The sequence below is a fragment of the Lycium ferocissimum genome, chromosome 8 (assembly GCF_029784015.1).
Source record: "Lycium ferocissimum isolate CSIRO_LF1 chromosome 8, AGI_CSIRO_Lferr_CH_V1, whole genome shotgun sequence".
Classification (NCBI taxonomy): Eukaryota; Viridiplantae; Streptophyta; class Magnoliopsida; order Solanales; family Solanaceae; genus Lycium; species Lycium ferocissimum.
The window spans coordinates 24,225,418-24,244,618 of record NC_081349.1 but is presented as its reverse complement, the minus strand read 5'-3'; the positions used below and the strand labels follow the sequence as shown (position 1 = coordinate 24,244,618).

The 19,201-nt window shown below is 34.2% G+C and overlaps 1 protein-coding gene and 1 pseudogene across 1 annotated transcript; both read right to left on the bottom strand.

Moving 5' to 3' along the window:
- Window positions 1-3,305: 3,305 nt before the first annotated feature.
- Window positions 3,306-7,456, bottom strand: LOC132067652 (rust resistance kinase Lr10-like). The gene is made up of 3 exons (XM_059460947.1): window positions 6,502-7,456; window positions 6,370-6,414; window positions 3,306-5,034 (listed from the first exon to the last, which is right to left on the bottom strand). Exons 1-3 carry the CDS (start codon window positions 7,343-7,345, stop codon window positions 3,929-3,931), a joined length of 1,995 nt encoding a protein of 664 aa, XP_059316930.1. The 5' UTR covers window positions 7,346-7,456; the 3' UTR covers window positions 3,306-3,928.
- A 5,251-nt stretch (window positions 7,457-12,707) lies between these two features.
- Window positions 12,708-16,140, bottom strand: LOC132066157 (probable protein phosphatase 2C 3; annotated as a pseudogene).
- Window positions 16,141-19,201: the final 3,061 nt, after the last annotated feature.

Below are 19,201 nucleotides of genomic sequence, written 5' to 3'. Positions count from 1 at the left end.
AAAAGAAGAAAATGGAACTTATGGTATTAATTGAGTTTCTCTCTTAAATTTACTACCCATTACACTAAAGCTAACCCACTAAATTCGCTAAGGTTCACCTAAATTAAGAAAATAAAACAAAATAAAAAGTTAGTCACATAACATAAGTTAAATGCACGACATAAAATAGAGATGTGAAAAAAATGCAATGAGATGTTAGCCCATTTTGGGCTTGTGCCATCGTTGAGAATGGCGCGGCCTATTTTTGGAGTGCCGATAAGAAACGCCACGGGCCTTGGCCCACTTTGGTTCTTTCATTTTGCCGCGGATGGCCGAACGGAGGGAGAATTCAATCAAGCGTTGGTCTTGGCCCAAGACCGAACGCGGAAGAAGAACGAGTCCTTCTCTCGTATGCGATGGTCATGCAAGAGATGAAATGAAAAGGATTAGTATATAATCCGAAAGAATAAGATCGACCATGCAAAGATAAAATTTCAACATAGATCAAAGATTATGTATACGCTATGTATATTTAAGTCCATCTCATATATCCACCTTCATAATCACACAAAGATACTTGCAATGGGCAGTCATATAAGAAAATAACATCACATTTATAAGGTTTCCTATAGCATAGTGAAGACGTTTCAGTTCAGATCAGTTTTCCAAATTTATCAATATTTAATAGTTGAACTAACTGTCTAGAATGATAGTGAATAGGCAAAAAACTTTATATGAAAAGAACTGGCCCTTACGAACACCCAAACCAGTGCCTTTTAACTCAACTCTTATATGCACATATAGGTCTCGTTTTGAACCTAAAAGTAGCCATACTATACCACCAATACACAGTAAAGACAACTAGAAACCAGTATAGGTACTACTAAGTTTCAAACAATATAAAGATATGACACTAACGCGGAAATATGAGTACATTTGACAGTAGACATGACAACAAGCTCAAAGACTACTCTTGGACCATTCTTTTATCTTAAGAACCAACTTCAATAAGCGTTACCATTTTAAAGGGGAGAAATATCACATATCATGGGTTTGTAGATACTCGTACTAGTATATTGGTCAACCATGGACTAGAGGAAAATGCTCCAAATCAATCTTAAACAAGCAGTACGAGATATGATTATGATTTCACTCGGCTAATGCACAGATCCAAACAAGGGAACATGTCATTTACTTAATCCAAACAGTGAGCATACTAGACCTTAACTCAAAGGTAATATGCAAGATGAATGATATTCGACTTTGAAACAAAGCTAGCAAAGGCAAACTCAATTCATATACTTCGAACTAAACAAGCACACGGGCCGCCCCCAACATGATGCTAATATAGGTCCAAAAATAAAACAAATTCTTACCCGCCTCTTTTATAATACATCAGATTCAAATAAAAAACAGAATCTTATATTAACCTTTAGTGAGCTTATTATCCATTTAACTGAACATTTGCCACAAGTTAACCATGTATAAAGCAACTAATGCAGCAATATATACAACTGGCACATATCTAGATCGCATGAATCCTTAAAGCATGAATCTCAAATAACAATACCTCAATGGGGATGAAATCAAAACCAAGGCATGCTTGGGACTGCCCTAAAATTATTAAATACTAACTATCAACTAAACCATACAAAGGAACTTAAACCGAGCTTAAAACCTACCAAGTAATATATGTGAACATGCTTGAAACTACTAAGCACAACTGAATAAAAATAGCACATAATATATCCTGAACCGGCAATTTACATGACTATATTCTAACACGTAGGACAAATGAATGAATGAATCTAACAGGTGTGATTTTTAAACTAACTATATCATTAATTGATGCGACGCTACACGAACGAAGATTAAACTCATCTAAATGAACACCAACACAGATGTTAGCTAACACGCAAACACAAATTAGATTAAACACGTAAAACAAATACATAAACGGGAAAGTTCACACACAAAAGCTTCCGATATACGTATCCCCTCGAACCCGAAGCAGCGAAAAGAGAATAAAACGTGTAGTATTTTCAAATCGATATTAAACTATATTGTGATTGCTAAATATTTTGTATTTTGGAACAAACTCTTTTTAGGAGGAATTTGTTTCCGAACTCTCTTTTTTTTTTAGAGGAATTTTGTGCGGCTAAAAAAACCCCTCCTCAAATGACTCAAAAAAGATTATTTATAGGAATCAACTCTCTCTCTCTCTCTATATATATATATACAAAATTCATTAAGATTACTCGAAATGAACAAAGCTGCATTTGAGCTTACAAGCGACAAAAGCTCATTAAAGCTTCAAATCGAAACAAAACAAGGCGGAGATGAACGCCTCTTCAACGTTAAACTCATGACGAGCATTAATTCCTTTTTCCCAAATCAACCATGCAAGGAAGTGAAAAGGGGTTAAATGGTTGCATTTTCCGAGGGAGAGAGAGAGCCCGGATGAAGGAAATGAAACCTATCTGTTTCATTTCTTTTTTTTAAAAGTTAAAGGTTTAGATAATGGGGCTCACATCAAAATGGAAAAATCAAAAATATTCCGAATTGGGTCTAGATTTGAGGTTAATGAATGAAAGAAATAATTTGGGCTTGAATTTATGAAGACCTATTTTCAATTAATTATATACTAGCGCGTGTTAAAATATTACCTAATAGAATTATATGACGTCATAATTCGTGCAATAATATTTTGAAAGTCAATAGTAAATAAACACTAGTATTTAATCGTGCGAAAATAAATGCAATGCTTGTGCATAAGATGATAAAATGCTTGAAATAATAAAAATGCTTATCATAATACCTGATAACAATAAATAATAATAATAATAATAATAATAATAATAATAATAATAATAATAATAATAATAATAATAATAACAATAATAATGATATTAAGACGGCGATTATGATAATATTAATAATTATAATATTAAATGCTTGCAGCATAATAAAACAATAATAGTAACAATAATAATAATAATAATAGTAAATATAATATTAATAATGATTAAATAATAATAATGATAATAACAATAATAAGAATAATAATAATAATTGTGGTAACAAAAAATAAGAACAACTAGTGACTCTTAAAATAATAAAACGCCGGTATTAGTAAAAGCTAATAATGATAGTGAAAATATAAATAATCATTTTTTAAATTGCCAAAATTACTATAAATGTAAATAAATATTTAGGGAAGGCGGGACAAAATTGGGTGTCAACAATGGTAACTCTTGTTAGTATTTCCTGTGATGACTACAAAAGCCGTTTTGTGGAGAGTGAGAGAGAGAGAGAGAGAGAGAGAGACAAAAGAGAAAGAAAATACCAAAGAAGATTTTCAGAGACATTAGTGTTGCATTTGAAGAAATCATGAATAAGCAAACACAAGAAGAAGACTGATAATTGAGGATGATAACAAAAGAAGAAGACTAAAAGCCATATAGAATTATCCCATGCTCAAACAAAAATTATCCTACCTCAATAAAAGGAATACTATAAATTTAATTAATTGTTCAGTGGATTTTTTTTTTTTTTGTGACTATTATTTCCAGTCAACCTTACGACGTCAAGGCTGTTAATGGATTTGGAAATTTCTCAGAAATTGCAGCTTCCCACACTCAATCATCTAAGCAGACCAGATACTAGACCTGCCACCATCTTCAAGGAGAAATGCATGGAGTAAGTACTCCCTCTCCGTCCCTATTTCTATCTTAAACTCTGCGTCCAGCCAAATAACATCACATAAATTGAAATAGAGCGAGGACTAAATATAACAATGTATCATTATTTTTAGTACCGACTAAAAAAGAAAGTATGTCTTATAAAATGGGACAAAGGGAGTAATAATTTCAGCGCTCGAAGAAAAACAAAGGCAACAATACAACTTTTGCTAAAACTTCACAACAAAATAAGACTACACAAATGAAGACTAGGCCAGTTCTACTACTGATGAATCTACCTCTGATCCTGAGGAAAAATATAGGTAAGGCTTGGGAGGAATTTGCATAGAGTTTTGGTTTCCTTCTAACATTTCCACAACCTTGCTTATGGATGGTCGATTTGAGGGATCAGTCTGTATGCACCATAAGCTCACCATCACCATCTTTCTTGCACATTCTTTCTCCTCTTCATTCATTATCCCAATTAATTGAAGCTCTTCATCTAGCTCAATTCGTCGATAGAGCCAATGTGGAAAGTAGATTTCACTCGTGCGTTCAACTCCGACATCAACATTTTTTCTTCCTCCAACCATTTCTAGAACCATCATTCCGTAGCTATAGACGTCAGACTTGTGAGAGACACCTCCCAAGTTTCTGCAAACAATTTCTGGAGCAATATAACCAATAGTCCCTCGTGCACCTAACATTGACACAATGCTCTCCTTTTTCACGCACAGCTTGGCAAGACCAAAGTCAGAGATCTTAGGACAAAAATCTTCATCAAGCAGTATATTATGAGGCTTTATATCAAAATGCAAAATCCGAGTGGTACAACCACGATGCAAGTACTCCAATCCTCGAGCAATGCCTAATGCAATTTTGTACAATATTGGCCAATCCAACTGGCGAACTGTGTTTGATCTTTCCTCATAGATAAATTTTTCAAGAGATCCATTTGGCATGAATTCATACACGAGAGCTCTTTTGCGTCCCTCAAAGCACAATCCCACAAGGCTCACGACGTTAACATGTGATGTCCTGCTAATACTTGCCACCTCGTTAATGAACTCTTCACCATTGCCTTTTAGTCGATTCAGGACCTTTACAGCCACATGACTTCCATTATGCAGAGTTCCTTTGTACACATAACCATATCCTCCTTGACCTAGTTTGTTTTTGAAGTTACCGGTGATTCTTTTGACTTCTGAATAGCTGTATCTTTTTGGAGCATATGACCCATAGTTCTTTAAAAATGCTTCAATATTTTGGTGATCCTCAGCATTAGATTCCCAAAACCTGAGGTACTTGTACCCCAAAATCTTTTCTCTGAAGTAGAAGAGTAGAATCGACAGTCCAACAGTAAACAAACCTGTACCTATGGAAAAATTGAAATCATGCAGCATCAGAGAATTTAAATTAATTTCAATCTGAATGCCCTATGCACCATCAGGGAAGAAGTCTGTGTTTGGGACAATGCAAATAGTAGGAGATAATATTTCAGATAGTGTTCTCTTATAAAGTTAATCAACTTTGTTTCAAACCAAAAAGTCAGTAAATCAACTATTGGTATTTCATTTAGAAATCATCCAACCTATTTAAGTGATTTTTCATTAAATTTTGCTAACATGAAATTTTAATTTAAAGCCAATTTTTTATGAAATAAAAAGGCACCCGTTTTAACTATTTTATTGACTAAAAATATATTGACCAAGGATTCTTTTATTGTACCTTCATTCTCTCCTAAATCATCTCCTCTTAGACAAAATTACAATGGATTCCTCCAACACTGATTTGTCAATATCTCCATGCATTATAGCCTTTAAAGTTTAAAAATGTTACTAAAAACATTTTCAAAAATTAAAACCAAAACCAGAATTGTTTGTTGAAAAATGGGTTTTGTTTACCGAAATTTCAGACGGTAACAATTTTCAGTATTTTAATAAAAGCAACAAACACTGGGAACTAAAAAAGAAGTCCTCAACGACTAATACAAACAATTTTTTTTAATTTCAAAGATTGATGTATCTAAGAATTCCTCGGGTCATGAGGATGATTCCTTGGAGAAACTTATATTTATAGCATCATTGGACTTTGTTAAGTTGTTAATATAATTGTTGTGTGTGCTTGTATTTAATTTTTTTCATTGAACGATTCAGTATTCAATGTATATTTGACCAATCAATCTGGATTCACGTTGAATGGACTAGTTAAGGAAAAATAAGGTTCCCAAAGTTTTTATTTTATTTTTATTTTCACCGATTTGCAACTCTGATTTGTCAATTTATGTAAACTAAAAGAGAGAATGAGGATGAAATAAAAGGGTCTTGGTCAATATATTTTTAGTGGGTCAAATCAAGAGGGGAGGGTCAATAAAATGGTTAAAATGGGTATCTTTTTATATTCTAAAAAAATTTAAAATAAAAATTTCATGTCATCAAAATTTTATGAGAAAATCAAAATATTACTGTAATGGAATTATAAAAATAAAGTAGAACTTTCCAACACTTATCGAGCTTTCCATAAAAAAAATAAAAAAAGGATCGTAAGGAGAAAGAATGGCTTCTCAACTCCACTATCCGTAGTTGTGTAATCTAAGACACTTGTCTCTCAGTGTTTAGACATTTTACCACAATGAAGAAGAAAAACTAAATGATATGCATTAAAATTCTGTAATAGGAAAGAATACTGCGGTTAATGGATATTTAGCTACCTGCTCCCAGAACCAGTTTGAACTTTCTTCTAGTTGTTTTTGGATCTGAAAAAAATAGAGGAAAAACATTATGAAATATTATAGATATGTGATATGAAAACAAGAAAGGACCCTAAGAAATGTGCTCCAGACCTTGAGCATGTGGATTATTTGGGTTTGTACACCGAAATTTGTTGGTTTTATCAGTCTTGCATTGACCTCCGCTATAGTGACATTGGAAACAGTCCTCAGACAGTTTCCATTCTACTACAAAAGAGGTACTTAACATTTTGAACACATCACCACCATCTGATATTGAGTCAATTGGCAATTGGATAAGTGAACAGCTGGCAGGAAGATTGCCCGCTTGATTGCCTTTATCGTCATCTCCGGGAAGCTTGTAGTATATGCTAAAGCCTTTACAGCCATTATACATTTTATAACCAGCAAAATGATCATTCTTCTGGGTATTGTTTGGGGTGCTACTGCTAGCGCTGTTGCATTTAAAGAAGTTGTGAATATTCACTATGAGGAGTATGAAAGAAATAGAAGGAGAGTTTGGAAGGGAGATATTTTTGTTAAAAGCTTGACACTTATTTTCCCTCAATATAGTTTGAAGCTTGGGGTCCCCGAGCTGAACTGTAGAACTATACTCCTCGCCTAAAGCATAGTACCAATCTCCTCCAGGAAGCAGTTGGATTCTTGGAAATGGTTTGGCATCACAACCAGACATGGGCATTATTCCACATTCAGGTTGTGTGGAAAGAGTGAAAGGAAAGCGTATGTCAGTATTATTCCCACATGAAAAGGACTTTGGACAAGTTGAATTACTATTGCCCTTCGTCTGAACTAAGTAAAAGATCAGAAAAAGGCATACAAAAGATGTGAAAGCCATAATGAGTCCTATCTCAAGAAGAGGAAGACTAGATATGAACTCAGTTGTTCTGCACTTGAGTTTAAAAGCATAGTGGATGTGGAAAAGTCGTAGAACGTACATTTAGGGCTGTGAAGAAATCTTCAAAGCACCTTCTTGTCAACAGAAAGACTTAGAAGTCTTGCAGCAATAGTTAAACTACATTTTCAAGCCTAGTGAAAGAGATTGACTTGACATGTCTGGGATGACTTCATTTTAAGATATTCCCTCAGTCCCAAAAGGGCTTTAAAAATATTCATTTGGCCCATGGGCCAGCCCAACCTAGCCTCAGTAGGCCTCACAGGCCGGCTGTCTTTCTTGGGCTGGGCTAAAAGGCCTTAGTCTTAAATGGACTCAAATATTTTTAGCGCAGGGCTCGTGGCCCAGTGGACCAAGCCATATTGATGGCTTTACTTACTTGATTTTGATTTAGAAATTGATGCTGGCGTTTTTGAACCATTGAAGAAATCAAGTAATGGTTATAGTCCAGTTTGAAGCTTTGCCGCCATTATAGCTTTACAAAAACCTTGTCAGAGAAATCTCCTTTGCTAGTACTGCATCTGAACAAGGCAAGAAAGGGGTACGACTTTATATACTACTAGTTTTGACTAAATGAATTCAAATTTTACTAAATTATATTATAATAGAAATTATGATTGAGTTACAAAATAGTTTAGCCTAAAGAAAACAGTCAAACATAGGAGGCAAAAAAAGATGGTGGATATGAGCAAATTTTCAAAAGGGAATTGGTGAATTGGATAGCTCTAGCCGCCTACATGACTTGCTTTGACATATAAAATGTAATTAAAGTTGGCACAAATTCAAAGTTAAACTCTATGGAACTAAATTATCAGCTCGTACAAATCATACATTTGTAATAATTTAGGGTTACAAAAGAAATGACTCATTAAGAAACATTTTCCCAAAATATAGTCTCCCTTAACAAAGCCTATAATAGAACTACACCTATATCAAAGGGTATAGTTAGTTGAGGCACAAATAGAACTTCAAGTCAAAATCTATGAAGAAAGCGAATGTAAAATAACAATATATAAACAAATGGTTGCCATTATTCAATTCTACAACCAGGTTGTTCGAAGAAGCTTTCTCGATGTTCCTGTAAACGATGAAAATGTAAGTTGACCAAGGAAAAGCAGAACCAAATTCTTTAATATAAACCATGAAAAAAGTTCTTTACCTTTGTTGGTATTATAACAAAGAAAGTTGTTAGTAGTATTATCACGTTGACACCTGCCTCCTATATAATAACACTGATTACATGCATCAGGCACAGTCCATCCTGGTATAACTTCATCAGTTAACAGATCAAATAAGCCACTATCATTCGATTTTTCTGCTGAGTTTGATGCCAAAGGCAACTGAATAAGTGATAATTGAATTTGATGTCTTATCAGAAAGTCACCAAAAGTCATATTTAAATCACAAAAACATTGTGTGAAGGAAAAAAAAAAAAAAAAAGACGGAAAACAATTCGTCACAAATTGGGTATATAATTAGTGACAAATAATGTGTCATGGATAGCTTAAAATTCGCAATTCAATAAATGGCGCCAGCTCAATATTTGGAGGGAAACTTTAGTGGACAAAACTTTGCTACGAAATTTTATGTTTTGTCACTAAAAATATGTTTCGTCACTAAATATATGTCTCTCATAACCCTGGATAATAATTGAACAATTAGTGACAAATTTTATAGTAGAATATCATATTTGTTGTAGTGAACTTTGGCAGCCACTGTAGTTTTGATAACTTGGGAAAGAGAAAAATTCTTCATGTGTACTATTCTGGCTACTGTTGCATTTGAACAAAGGGAGAAGGTGGTCCAATCTATATGTGATTGAAGGAGAAATAGGGAGAGAGAGATTTCTATCGAAAGTTGTGCAGCTTTTGTTCTTCAACAACTTTTCAAGAATAGGGTCAGTAAGTCCCATAGAAAAGTCTTGTTTCCAAAGAGCTTGATATTTCACCCCTTCTAATTCAATTGTGGCATTTGGACTAACTTCGCAATCCACTTTGCACAATCCACAATCATCAATTTCAGTGGATTTGTAGAAAGGAAAGCTCAAATTTCCTAAGTTTCCACACTGAAATTCCATAGTGCAGCTTGAGTAGGATGTGTTCTGTCCTTTAGCTGAACCAAAGCACAAGAAATGAAAGAAAATGGAAACAAAGAACCAAGAAAATAAATCCATGATGAACCCTTTTGTACAAAGAAACATCAATAGCAGCGACACATGTAACTTGATTTATTTGCACTAGAATATTAAGATCTGAAACAATTCTTGATTTTCCATAAAAGTAGTACTAAAGCATGCAGACGACTTAGGACTGTACTGCAGAGACTTGGGATTGGAAAAGTCTCTGCATTAATTGTGCATTTGTGGGAAACTAAGAACTTTTCTTTCTTTCTTTTTATTCAAGCTGTCTTTTTCTTTCCCCTTTTGGTCAAAATTATACTCCCTTCTTTCACTTTTACTTCTCTAATATTCTAAAAATAAATTTTCATTTTTACTTGTCACTTTTACAAACATTTTTTTTTGTTTTGTTTTGCCTATTTTCTTTTGATTAAAAAAATGCACCAATTAATATTTATTAAAATTATGTTCAAAGACAATGTTCCATAAACAAGTTTTAAAATCTTATATATTTAGCAGTGTTTTCAGAGGCGCTTTCGGGGCAAGTCCCGAGGCGAGTTTTGTTTGCTATAGATTATGATTTTGGGGGCCCAGTATGTTTGCTATAGGTTAATTGGGATCCTACCACACTTCACAAAATCACATTTTCTTTTATTTAAAACGGAATGGTTCAAAGTCCATTAAAAAATGCACCAATTTATTTATTTTCTTCTTTTTTAAAAAAAAAAATTTTGATACGTGTTAATTTTTAAAAAATAAAAATAAAAAATTAAATTTTCATTAAAAAAATGAGTTTTAAAACCCTTTTTTTTTAATTTGAAAATTTGATTTTTTCCCATTTAAAAAAAAAAAAAAAACTAAAAACATGGATTAAAAAATTGAATTTTCTTTTAAAAAAGTGATTTTTAAAACCCTTTTTAAAAAAAAAAAAAATTGAAAATTTGTTTTTTTAAAACCCGTTGAAAAAGAAAAAAAAACTAAAAATGATTTTTTTTTTTTAAATATGGAAAAATGGATTTGTTAAAAATATGGAAAACTTGATTATTTTTTTAAAATGTCTTTAAAAATCTTGATTTTCATGATTTCATTTTCTTAGTACACTTTTATTTTTCAAATAAAATCCGGAAAAGTATTTTTCTTGCCAAAATGTGAAAAAAAATGAATTTTTATAAAATTTTGAAAAAATTAATTATTTTCTTAACATGTGAAAAACCCGTTTTTTAAAACTAAATGTGGAAGACTAGATTTATTTTTAAATTTTAAAAAATGTTTTAAGGAAAAAAAAATTAAGTTTTCCCTTTTTTATGTTTTCACTATTCATTACACTCTTTTTGGGGCGTACGCCATTTTAAATAAGTTCAATTTAAATTTTATTGTTTTAAATGTATGTTTGCTATAGATTATGATTTTTAATATTGTTGTAATAATATTTATACTTTGTGTTATCATGTAGTAGTGATTTTTAAAAAAATATACTCTATAAATAAAGAAAGCAACTCTCATTGAATAGTTTTTTTAGATGATTATGTCTGAAATTGATATGATAGAGATTTCATAGCACTATGTTCCTGAAGCAACTTCATCAATTTTTTGTCATTTCTCTTACACTTTTTGTCCTTCTCCTTCTTTGAATATATAAATAAAAGTCAATGCAAATATTAGTTAAGGGTGAGAAAGACTAATAGATTTGGAGATTGACGATGAAGTGAATGAAGATTCATTTTAAAGATTATCTAGGTATTATCATTTTTTGTGCTATGATCTTTGTCAAATAATCATTATAATAATATTTTTATATTATTGGTGATTTGTTTGAATTTATTTGCAGAATTTTTAATGAAAACTTTAAATTTGCTTATTTTTTAGTAATAAAATTATAAAATTGAAGATACATGAGACATACGCCCCGTAGATCCAAGGGACTTACACCCATGTCTCGGGGATTACGCCTCGCCCTGTGCTGCATAAAACGTCTCGCCTCACGCCCCAGCCTTTTAAAACAATGATATTTAGTTAGCCATGAAAAATTTGTGTCCAAACAAACACATGCATCTATTGATTTGGTTTAAATGTCAAGTGTATGTGGAGCTTTTCCCAATAATTGATCTTGTTTTACTGTTTTGGATACCAACCGACACTAGTGTTGCGTTTTAAGAACGGAAAAGGCTCAATTATGCTATCGAACTATCGAAAATGACTCATTTATGTCATTCGTCAATAGTTTAGCTCTTTATACCATCGCCATTACCAAAATGGCCCATCCATGCCATTTTTCATTAACGCTAGTTTTACAGTACCAGATATGACACGTGGCCTCCAATTAGAGTTCCACATCGTTTAATCAAATCATCACAAATTAAATCCTAAATTAAACTAAAACCCGACCCATTAATTTAGGATTTAATTTGTGTTGGTTTAATAAATGACGTGGACTTCTAATTGGAGGCCACGTGTCATATCTAGTAGTGAAAATCGGCTAATGAAAAATGGCATGGATGAGCCATTTTTGTAACGATAATGACATAAATGAGTCAAACTATTGGTGAGTGGCATAAATGAGTCATTTCCAATAGTTTGATGACATATTTGAGCCTTTTTCGGTTTAAGAATTCAAGATACAAAGAAGCAAACAAAAGAAAATACTACCTCACCAACAAGGGTTGTGGTGTAGTGGCCGGTACTACCAAGAGGTCTCGAGTTCGAGCTCCCTTGGGTATGGAGTCACTCTTGTTAGGGAGTACTTTGCCCTCAAATGTGGGACTACTCAAAGACGAATCCAGATTAATCGGGCCCCAATGAGGGCACGGGACACAGGATGGGAAACCAAAAAAAAAAAAAAAATACCACCTCAAGAAAAGGAAGAGTAGACATTAAATTAATTGTTGAGTTGAATTCCTTTTTGTGATTATTATTTTCCAGTCAATCTTGCACTGCATATTTCAAATATGATATTTGAGGTCAAGGTTAGTAGATTTGAAAATTTCTCCTAGAGAGAGATTAATGAAGATACAAATTCAAAACACTATGAAATGAAATGATGTTATTTTCCTTTCTGGTAGTCTTTTCTAATTCTGATATAACACCTTACAACTTGTAATATATTTATTGATATTTTTAAATATTTATATTTAACCTTTATAATTAATTATTTGATTAGATCTCTGAAAATGAGAAGAAAAACAATTGAAATGATCACATCACTTGTCTCTTATCTTTATTTCTTTTATCTCTCTTATACACAATAAAATATGAAATGACATGTAGCAGCAAGAATTGAAGTCTCAGACAATATTTGCTTCAGTACCAACTGAAATTCAAAACACGTTTTCCCTTCACTATCTTTAAGTACAAAATAAGTAGTTCTTGCTCAAATTTAATCTCTTGATTAATCTCATAACTACTATGAAAGAGGGATCTGAGAACATCCCAATTATCTCTATCACATTTTTTTTTCATATGAAAGAACCTATTTACATTATTGGCCGACATATAGTATGCTTTGATGCCAATGTTCAATAAATCACCTTAACTAAGATATGAGACAGAAACCAGAAAGCATTACTATAACAAAAAATTTGACACACTTGGCAATGATGCAGAGAGTTAAGCGACTTTAACTCCACTTGGTCGTTTTCCTTCCATGGCATCCTTCTTATTATGACAGTCAGCACATAGGAAAGGACCTTGCCAAGGCTTTGAGCTCGTCGAGAAAATTGAACCAGCATGTACTGATATGCCTTCGCTTGCAGCAAGGTCAACCTGGCAAACAGCACAAATGAAGAAACCAGACATTGATGGACCATTTGAATCCTCACTCCCCAATCTGCAATCCACGTGATAATACAGTGATCAAAGTTTTCTTCGTGGCGATGTAACTCATAGGAAAATGACTAAATGAGAACAAAAAGTCAAGAATACTGAATTCCAGGAAGAGGGAAACACACCAACCACCTCATATCTATGTAAAGAGACCAGAATTAAGCTGACCAACACCTCAATCTCAATGCTTATAATAACAAAGTAACCACACGGTTAAATAGTCATGGACGACTTGACAAGCTGAGGGTCCATTGGAAATAGCCTCTCAACTCCACCAAAAGTAGGGATAAGGTCTGTGCACATCCCACCCTCGTTAGACCCCATTTGTGGGATCACACTGGGTGTGTTGTTGTTGTTGGACAACTTGACAACTCCAATTCGATTTTACCAGTCAGATCCAATATATCTTCCATGATGGTAGAAGTGCATCCTATAATATCGGCGTTATCCTTATTTTTGAACTAACAAAGTCCTAAATAAAAGAAATTTACAGAGACACTAGACCCTTGACCTTGTGAGGACACTATAAGCGGTTGCAGTGTATCTTATATTCAATTGTTCTATCTCATCAGTTTATGACACCGAGAAAATATATTTGTTTTCCACTTCACAAAGATGTAAAAACATATCTTTAGCTGCTCTGCTGTTTAACAATCAATCCTGTCTAATGATTCCTTCCAAAGTCATCAGAAACTAAAAGCTTCATTGAAATATTAAACTATAGCAAGAAGGTTTCAAAATTTGAGAGAATTCTGACCTTTCAGCAAGCATTGCTGAACCTTCTTCAAATAGTTCCTCTCCAATGCCTACAGCTGACAGCTTTTTCGATAGTTTAGCAAGTGCGACTTTCTTCTGAAGAAAAGGGATTGGAACTTGTTATACTTCCTGGGCAGAGTTGCAGGCTGTACAGAGTTATCTGGAGGAATTATATCAACTACTATGCATGTTGTGTCATCCTTCAGCCCACGGGTCCTCAAAGCATCCTAGACAATCAACGACATAAATTTGAAAATTTCCCAAAACAAAAAGCTTAATTGAATTAAAAATGTCATCCTAAACACGTGTTGTAGATGCAAAGATTCCCGTGAACTCCACTACCTTCATGACTTATCTAGAAGCAAGCTCAGCAGGCAAGCCACCACAAGACTTGGCAGCCATGTCTGATGCAATGATTAGCCTTCCACCTGCAGTTGATAGCTTCACAATGTTGACAAAGTTAGGGCATGATCCATTTGATTAATATAATTAAGCCTAAAAATATGTCCACCTGCAGTTTTTTAGATAAAATAGCTTCACAATGTTGACAAAGTTAGGGCATGATCCATTTGTTGAGAATATATTAAGTGTTGAGAATATAATTAAGTCTTTAAAAGTGTGCTCTATCTCTAATAATTTAGATGAGATGGTCACACACTTCAATACCATTCTTGAATATCTAGGGTAGGCAAAAAAGAGTACCTGGGATCAAAATCCTAAGATGATCTACAAGAGAGTATGAAAATACAAGATAGTTCTTACTTTTACTTGTTTGACATTACCAAATTGAATAAGTTGATGTCGAATGAGAAATAGAGGAAAAAAAGACAATGGAAGGAAAATGAAGTTTAAAGTAAAGTTCCTTTGAAAAGGAGCTTTGACAAAAAAGAATTTAGTGCTTATAGTAGAAAGCACTCCTTCTCATGCAATGGGCGTGTTTGAGGTCAATTGATAATCTTTTTGGAATTTTATTTAAATTCAATCTTCATTTTCTGAAATTATTTTTTCATTTCCTCTCTATTAATTGATAATTAATTAAATTTTAAAATAAACTGGTTCTTCAAAAAGGCAAAGCCTTTCCGAACATCATTCATGATTTTATATAAACCAGGCAATCCTCATTTTTCAACAAAAATTTTTCCTACACGACATCAAATATAAAACTAAAAGTTGCACGATTTGAGTTCGTCACCAGGATTTGGTGCGATAGGTATATCCGTTTTATCTGGGAGGAAGTAATCCATAACTCGGGTAAGATGGTCAACAAGGGAATTCTATGGTATATTTCTTTGTTTCTGAAAAACACAGTTTCTATTTCTTTTGGTTTCTGGTTTTTCCAGTGTCTGCTTTCTGTTTCTAATTTTCTGACACAGTTTTCTAACAGACATATGGTATTGGAACAATGAATTCCCCTACATCCATATCTCCGATTGATCTTAAAAGGCATAAACCTCCTGGCCAACAACGAAAAGGACCAATCTGCAGAGTTTAATAAAAGCCTTGTTTTAAACAGATAATATGACACCAGCTGAACGATTTTCTTAAGCTCGACTAGATACAAAGTGTACCCACCTCAGTACCACCAAAAATGCTTAGTCTTCCTACTTCACCACCACTTGCTGTGACACGCTCCCTTCTGCAATTAATCAAGAAACAATGAACATTTTCATATCAACATATAACCAGAAGGAAATATTTAGAAGATGGACACTTACTCGTCCGCATTTTCTTCAAGCCTATGGTCTACAGTTAATTCTGAAACAGCACCACCCTGAGTATCCAAAATGCAGCGGGAATCTTCAACAGACGCAACTGTCACTGTCCATCCATCAACAATCACAAATGTAGTTGTAGTTCCAGATGTTAGTCCTGCAGTGACAAATGAAAGCATATAGAATTAGCACTATTGAAACATGAATTGAAAGTTATAACTTGAAGGAAGAGAAGCAGAAAGCACAAATTTCATGCCTTTTCTCTGGAACTCCTTATCAGTTTTCACAAACCCAGCAACTAGTGCACGAGGCAAAGCATGAAGCCACTCGTCCCTCCCGAGTCCGCGAGGTATGGCACTCAAAACATGATTTAGTAAATGATCTTTTGAGAACACTGCGGCTGCTGTCCCATTATGTCCATCAAAGATCTGACAATTAATAAAGAAGAATTATGATCTGATGGACAACTAATCAACTGAAGAATCTAGATTCAAGGGCTATAATATCAGCTCACAAATGAACTTCGACCAGCACGACATCAAGTGTTTTTTTTTTTGTCCCCATAATTAACAAGCTTAAATACGATGGAAACACTACGAAGCATACGAAGAAATACAGTGAGAAGATCATCAACCTTCAGTCCTTAGGCCAACTTTAAAAACTATTCTACTGGATGAATCCAAAAAATACAACATTCAGCAAACCAATAGCTAGAATAGGTGACATCAAACTGGAATATTTAGGTGTGTGGAACCAATGCAAGAAAGACTAGAAATTTCACATGTCATTAAATTGATTAAGACAACAATTTTGTCTTGTAGAAAGATGAAGAAATGCATTGTGATAAATGGACCTCAATAGAGTGAAATAGATACAAAAAATTCATATGTCAAACCCCAATTAGTTTGTGATAACCATATCCTCCTTGACCTAGTTTGTTTTTGAAGTGACTGGTCATCTTTCTGACGTCTGAATAGCTGTATCACTTTGGAGCATATGGCCGATAGTTTTTCAGAAATGCTTCAATATTTCGGTGATCCTCAGCTTTGGTTTCCCAGAACCTGAGGTACTTGTGCCAGAACATCTTTTTTCTGAAGCAAAAGAACAAAGTAAAAATTCTAGTGCAAGAGAAAATTGCAACTGTGGAAAAAAAAAAAAAGCCATGCACCGGGAAGAGTCTTCTTTTGGGACAATTCAACTAGTACAATTTTTGTGAAGTTGAGAAAATATTCAAGCCAATTCCTACTCAAAAGAGGAAAGAAATAAAAGGAAACTTTTTTTCTTTGTTGGTTTTCGAGTGTGATTGGGATTTAGATCCTTTCTAGGAAAAGATTAGACCTAGTAGTATAAATACATGCTAGCTAGAATTTATTTGCCACAGAACATAGGACCTAAGAGTATTTAATCTTGTAACTTACTTTTTCTCTTGATATTAATAAAAGTGCCGGCCATTCTCCGTGGACTAGGATCACATCGATCCGAACCACGTTAATTACTGTGTTTTTATCTTTTTCCCGCTAACAATTGGTATCAGAAGCCTACAGGTCGTGAGATCTAGGAGACGAGGAGACTATAGCATCTATGAAGTTTGAGGTAGCGAATTTTGATTGGCGAAGTAATAACTTCAACATCTGGAAGATCAAGATCATGGCATTGTTATGGAGAGAAGGATCAGTCTATGCTTTGGATGACGCGTATCCCGAAAATACGAAAGAGGCCGAGAAGCAGAAGATTGAGATGGATGCGTTTAGTGTAATTCAATTATCCTTATTAGATAGCGTGTTATGTGAAGTCAGTACCGAGAAAATAGCTGCGAGTTTGTGGAAGAAACTAGAAGATCTCTACTAGAAGAAATCGGTAGAAACTAGAATGTTGTTAAGGCGATTTAAACACATTCAAGATGAAGACAGGTACAACTTTACAGGATCATCTTGATGCTTTTAATAAATTGGCTATGGATCTTACTCATGTTGATATTAAAGTGGGAGATGAAGAACTAGCGTGCACTCTTCTGTTTTCATTATCACTAGCGTACAAAGACGTAGTTAATTCAATGATTTACAGTAAGGAGGTGGTCACATTACAGATGGTAAGACATGTATTGAATTTGGATGAATTAAGAAGTCATATCAACAATGGTGAGAAAGAGGACCATGGTGAGGGTTTGACGGTTAGAGGTCGCTCGAGCCAAAGAGGAGAGGGCAAATCGGTGGCTAGGTCAAAGTCTAGAAAGGATAAGTAGGAAGGATCTTTGAGTGTTGGGGTTTGTCATCAAAAGGGTCACTTTGAGAGGGATTTCCCGAATAAGAAGATTGAGAAAACAACGCGCACGTCTCACGGTTCGTGTAGCTCAGACATCTGGAGAAGATTATGTGCTAACTGCTACAACAAATGACATTCAGACACACAAGTGGATTTTAGATTCAGCTTATACCTTTCACATGTGCTTAGAAAATATTGGTTTACTAGCTGTGAGCAGACGAGTAAGACTGCACTTATGGGTAACAATGCAGTATGTGAAATAGCATGCTAGTTAGCTCGTATACGGTATCATGACGGCATCATAAGAACATTGTCTAATGTTCGACATATTCATGATATGAAAAAGAATCTGATCTCTCTTGGTACTCTTGATAGGTTCGGATATAAGCATGCGGGTGAAGGTGGAATCGGTGACCAAGGGTTCTTTGGTCATGTTAAAGTCCAAACTGGAGGGTGGTCTTTTTGTACTTATGGGCAACACCATTCTAGGTACTGCGAATGCTGCAACCTCACAGTTATCAGATAATGACAAGGCTAAGATGTGACATATAAGATAAGGTCACATGAGCGAGAGAGGGTTGGCAATTTTGAGCAACCGAACGCTTGATTTTTATGAGCATTGTGTCCTTGAAAAGCAGAAACGGGTCAGCTTTAGCATAGGCAAGCATAAAATTGAAGGGGTACTTGACTATATTCATTCAGATTTATAGGGTCCATCTCAGATTCCATCCAAGGATGGAAAGAGGTATCTTCTTACTTTCATTGATGATTTTTCATGCAAGGTTTGGGTATACTTCTTAAAAGCTAAAAGTGATATCTTTGAGAATTTCAAAAACTGGAAGACATTAATTGAAAATCAGTGTGGCAAAAAGATTAAGTGTCTTCGAACAGATAATGGCTTGGAGTTTTGCAATCAAGAGTTCGACAATTTCTGCAAGATTCATGGTGTATTGAGACATAGAACTGTTAGGCATAATGTCAAGGTGCCTAAGGATGAACCACACTGTTCTTGAGAAAGCAAGATGTATGCTCTCTAATGTCAAGGTGCCTAAGGAGTTCTGGGCGAAAGTAGTAAATACTGCTTGTTATGTTGTTAATCGTTCTCCGGCGTCGACGATTGACTTCATAACTCTAAATGAGGTATGGTCAGGTAAACCGTCTGATTACTCATACTTAAGAATCTTTGGATGCCCCGCATATTATCTTGTAAGTGATGAAAAACTAGAACCTAGAGCT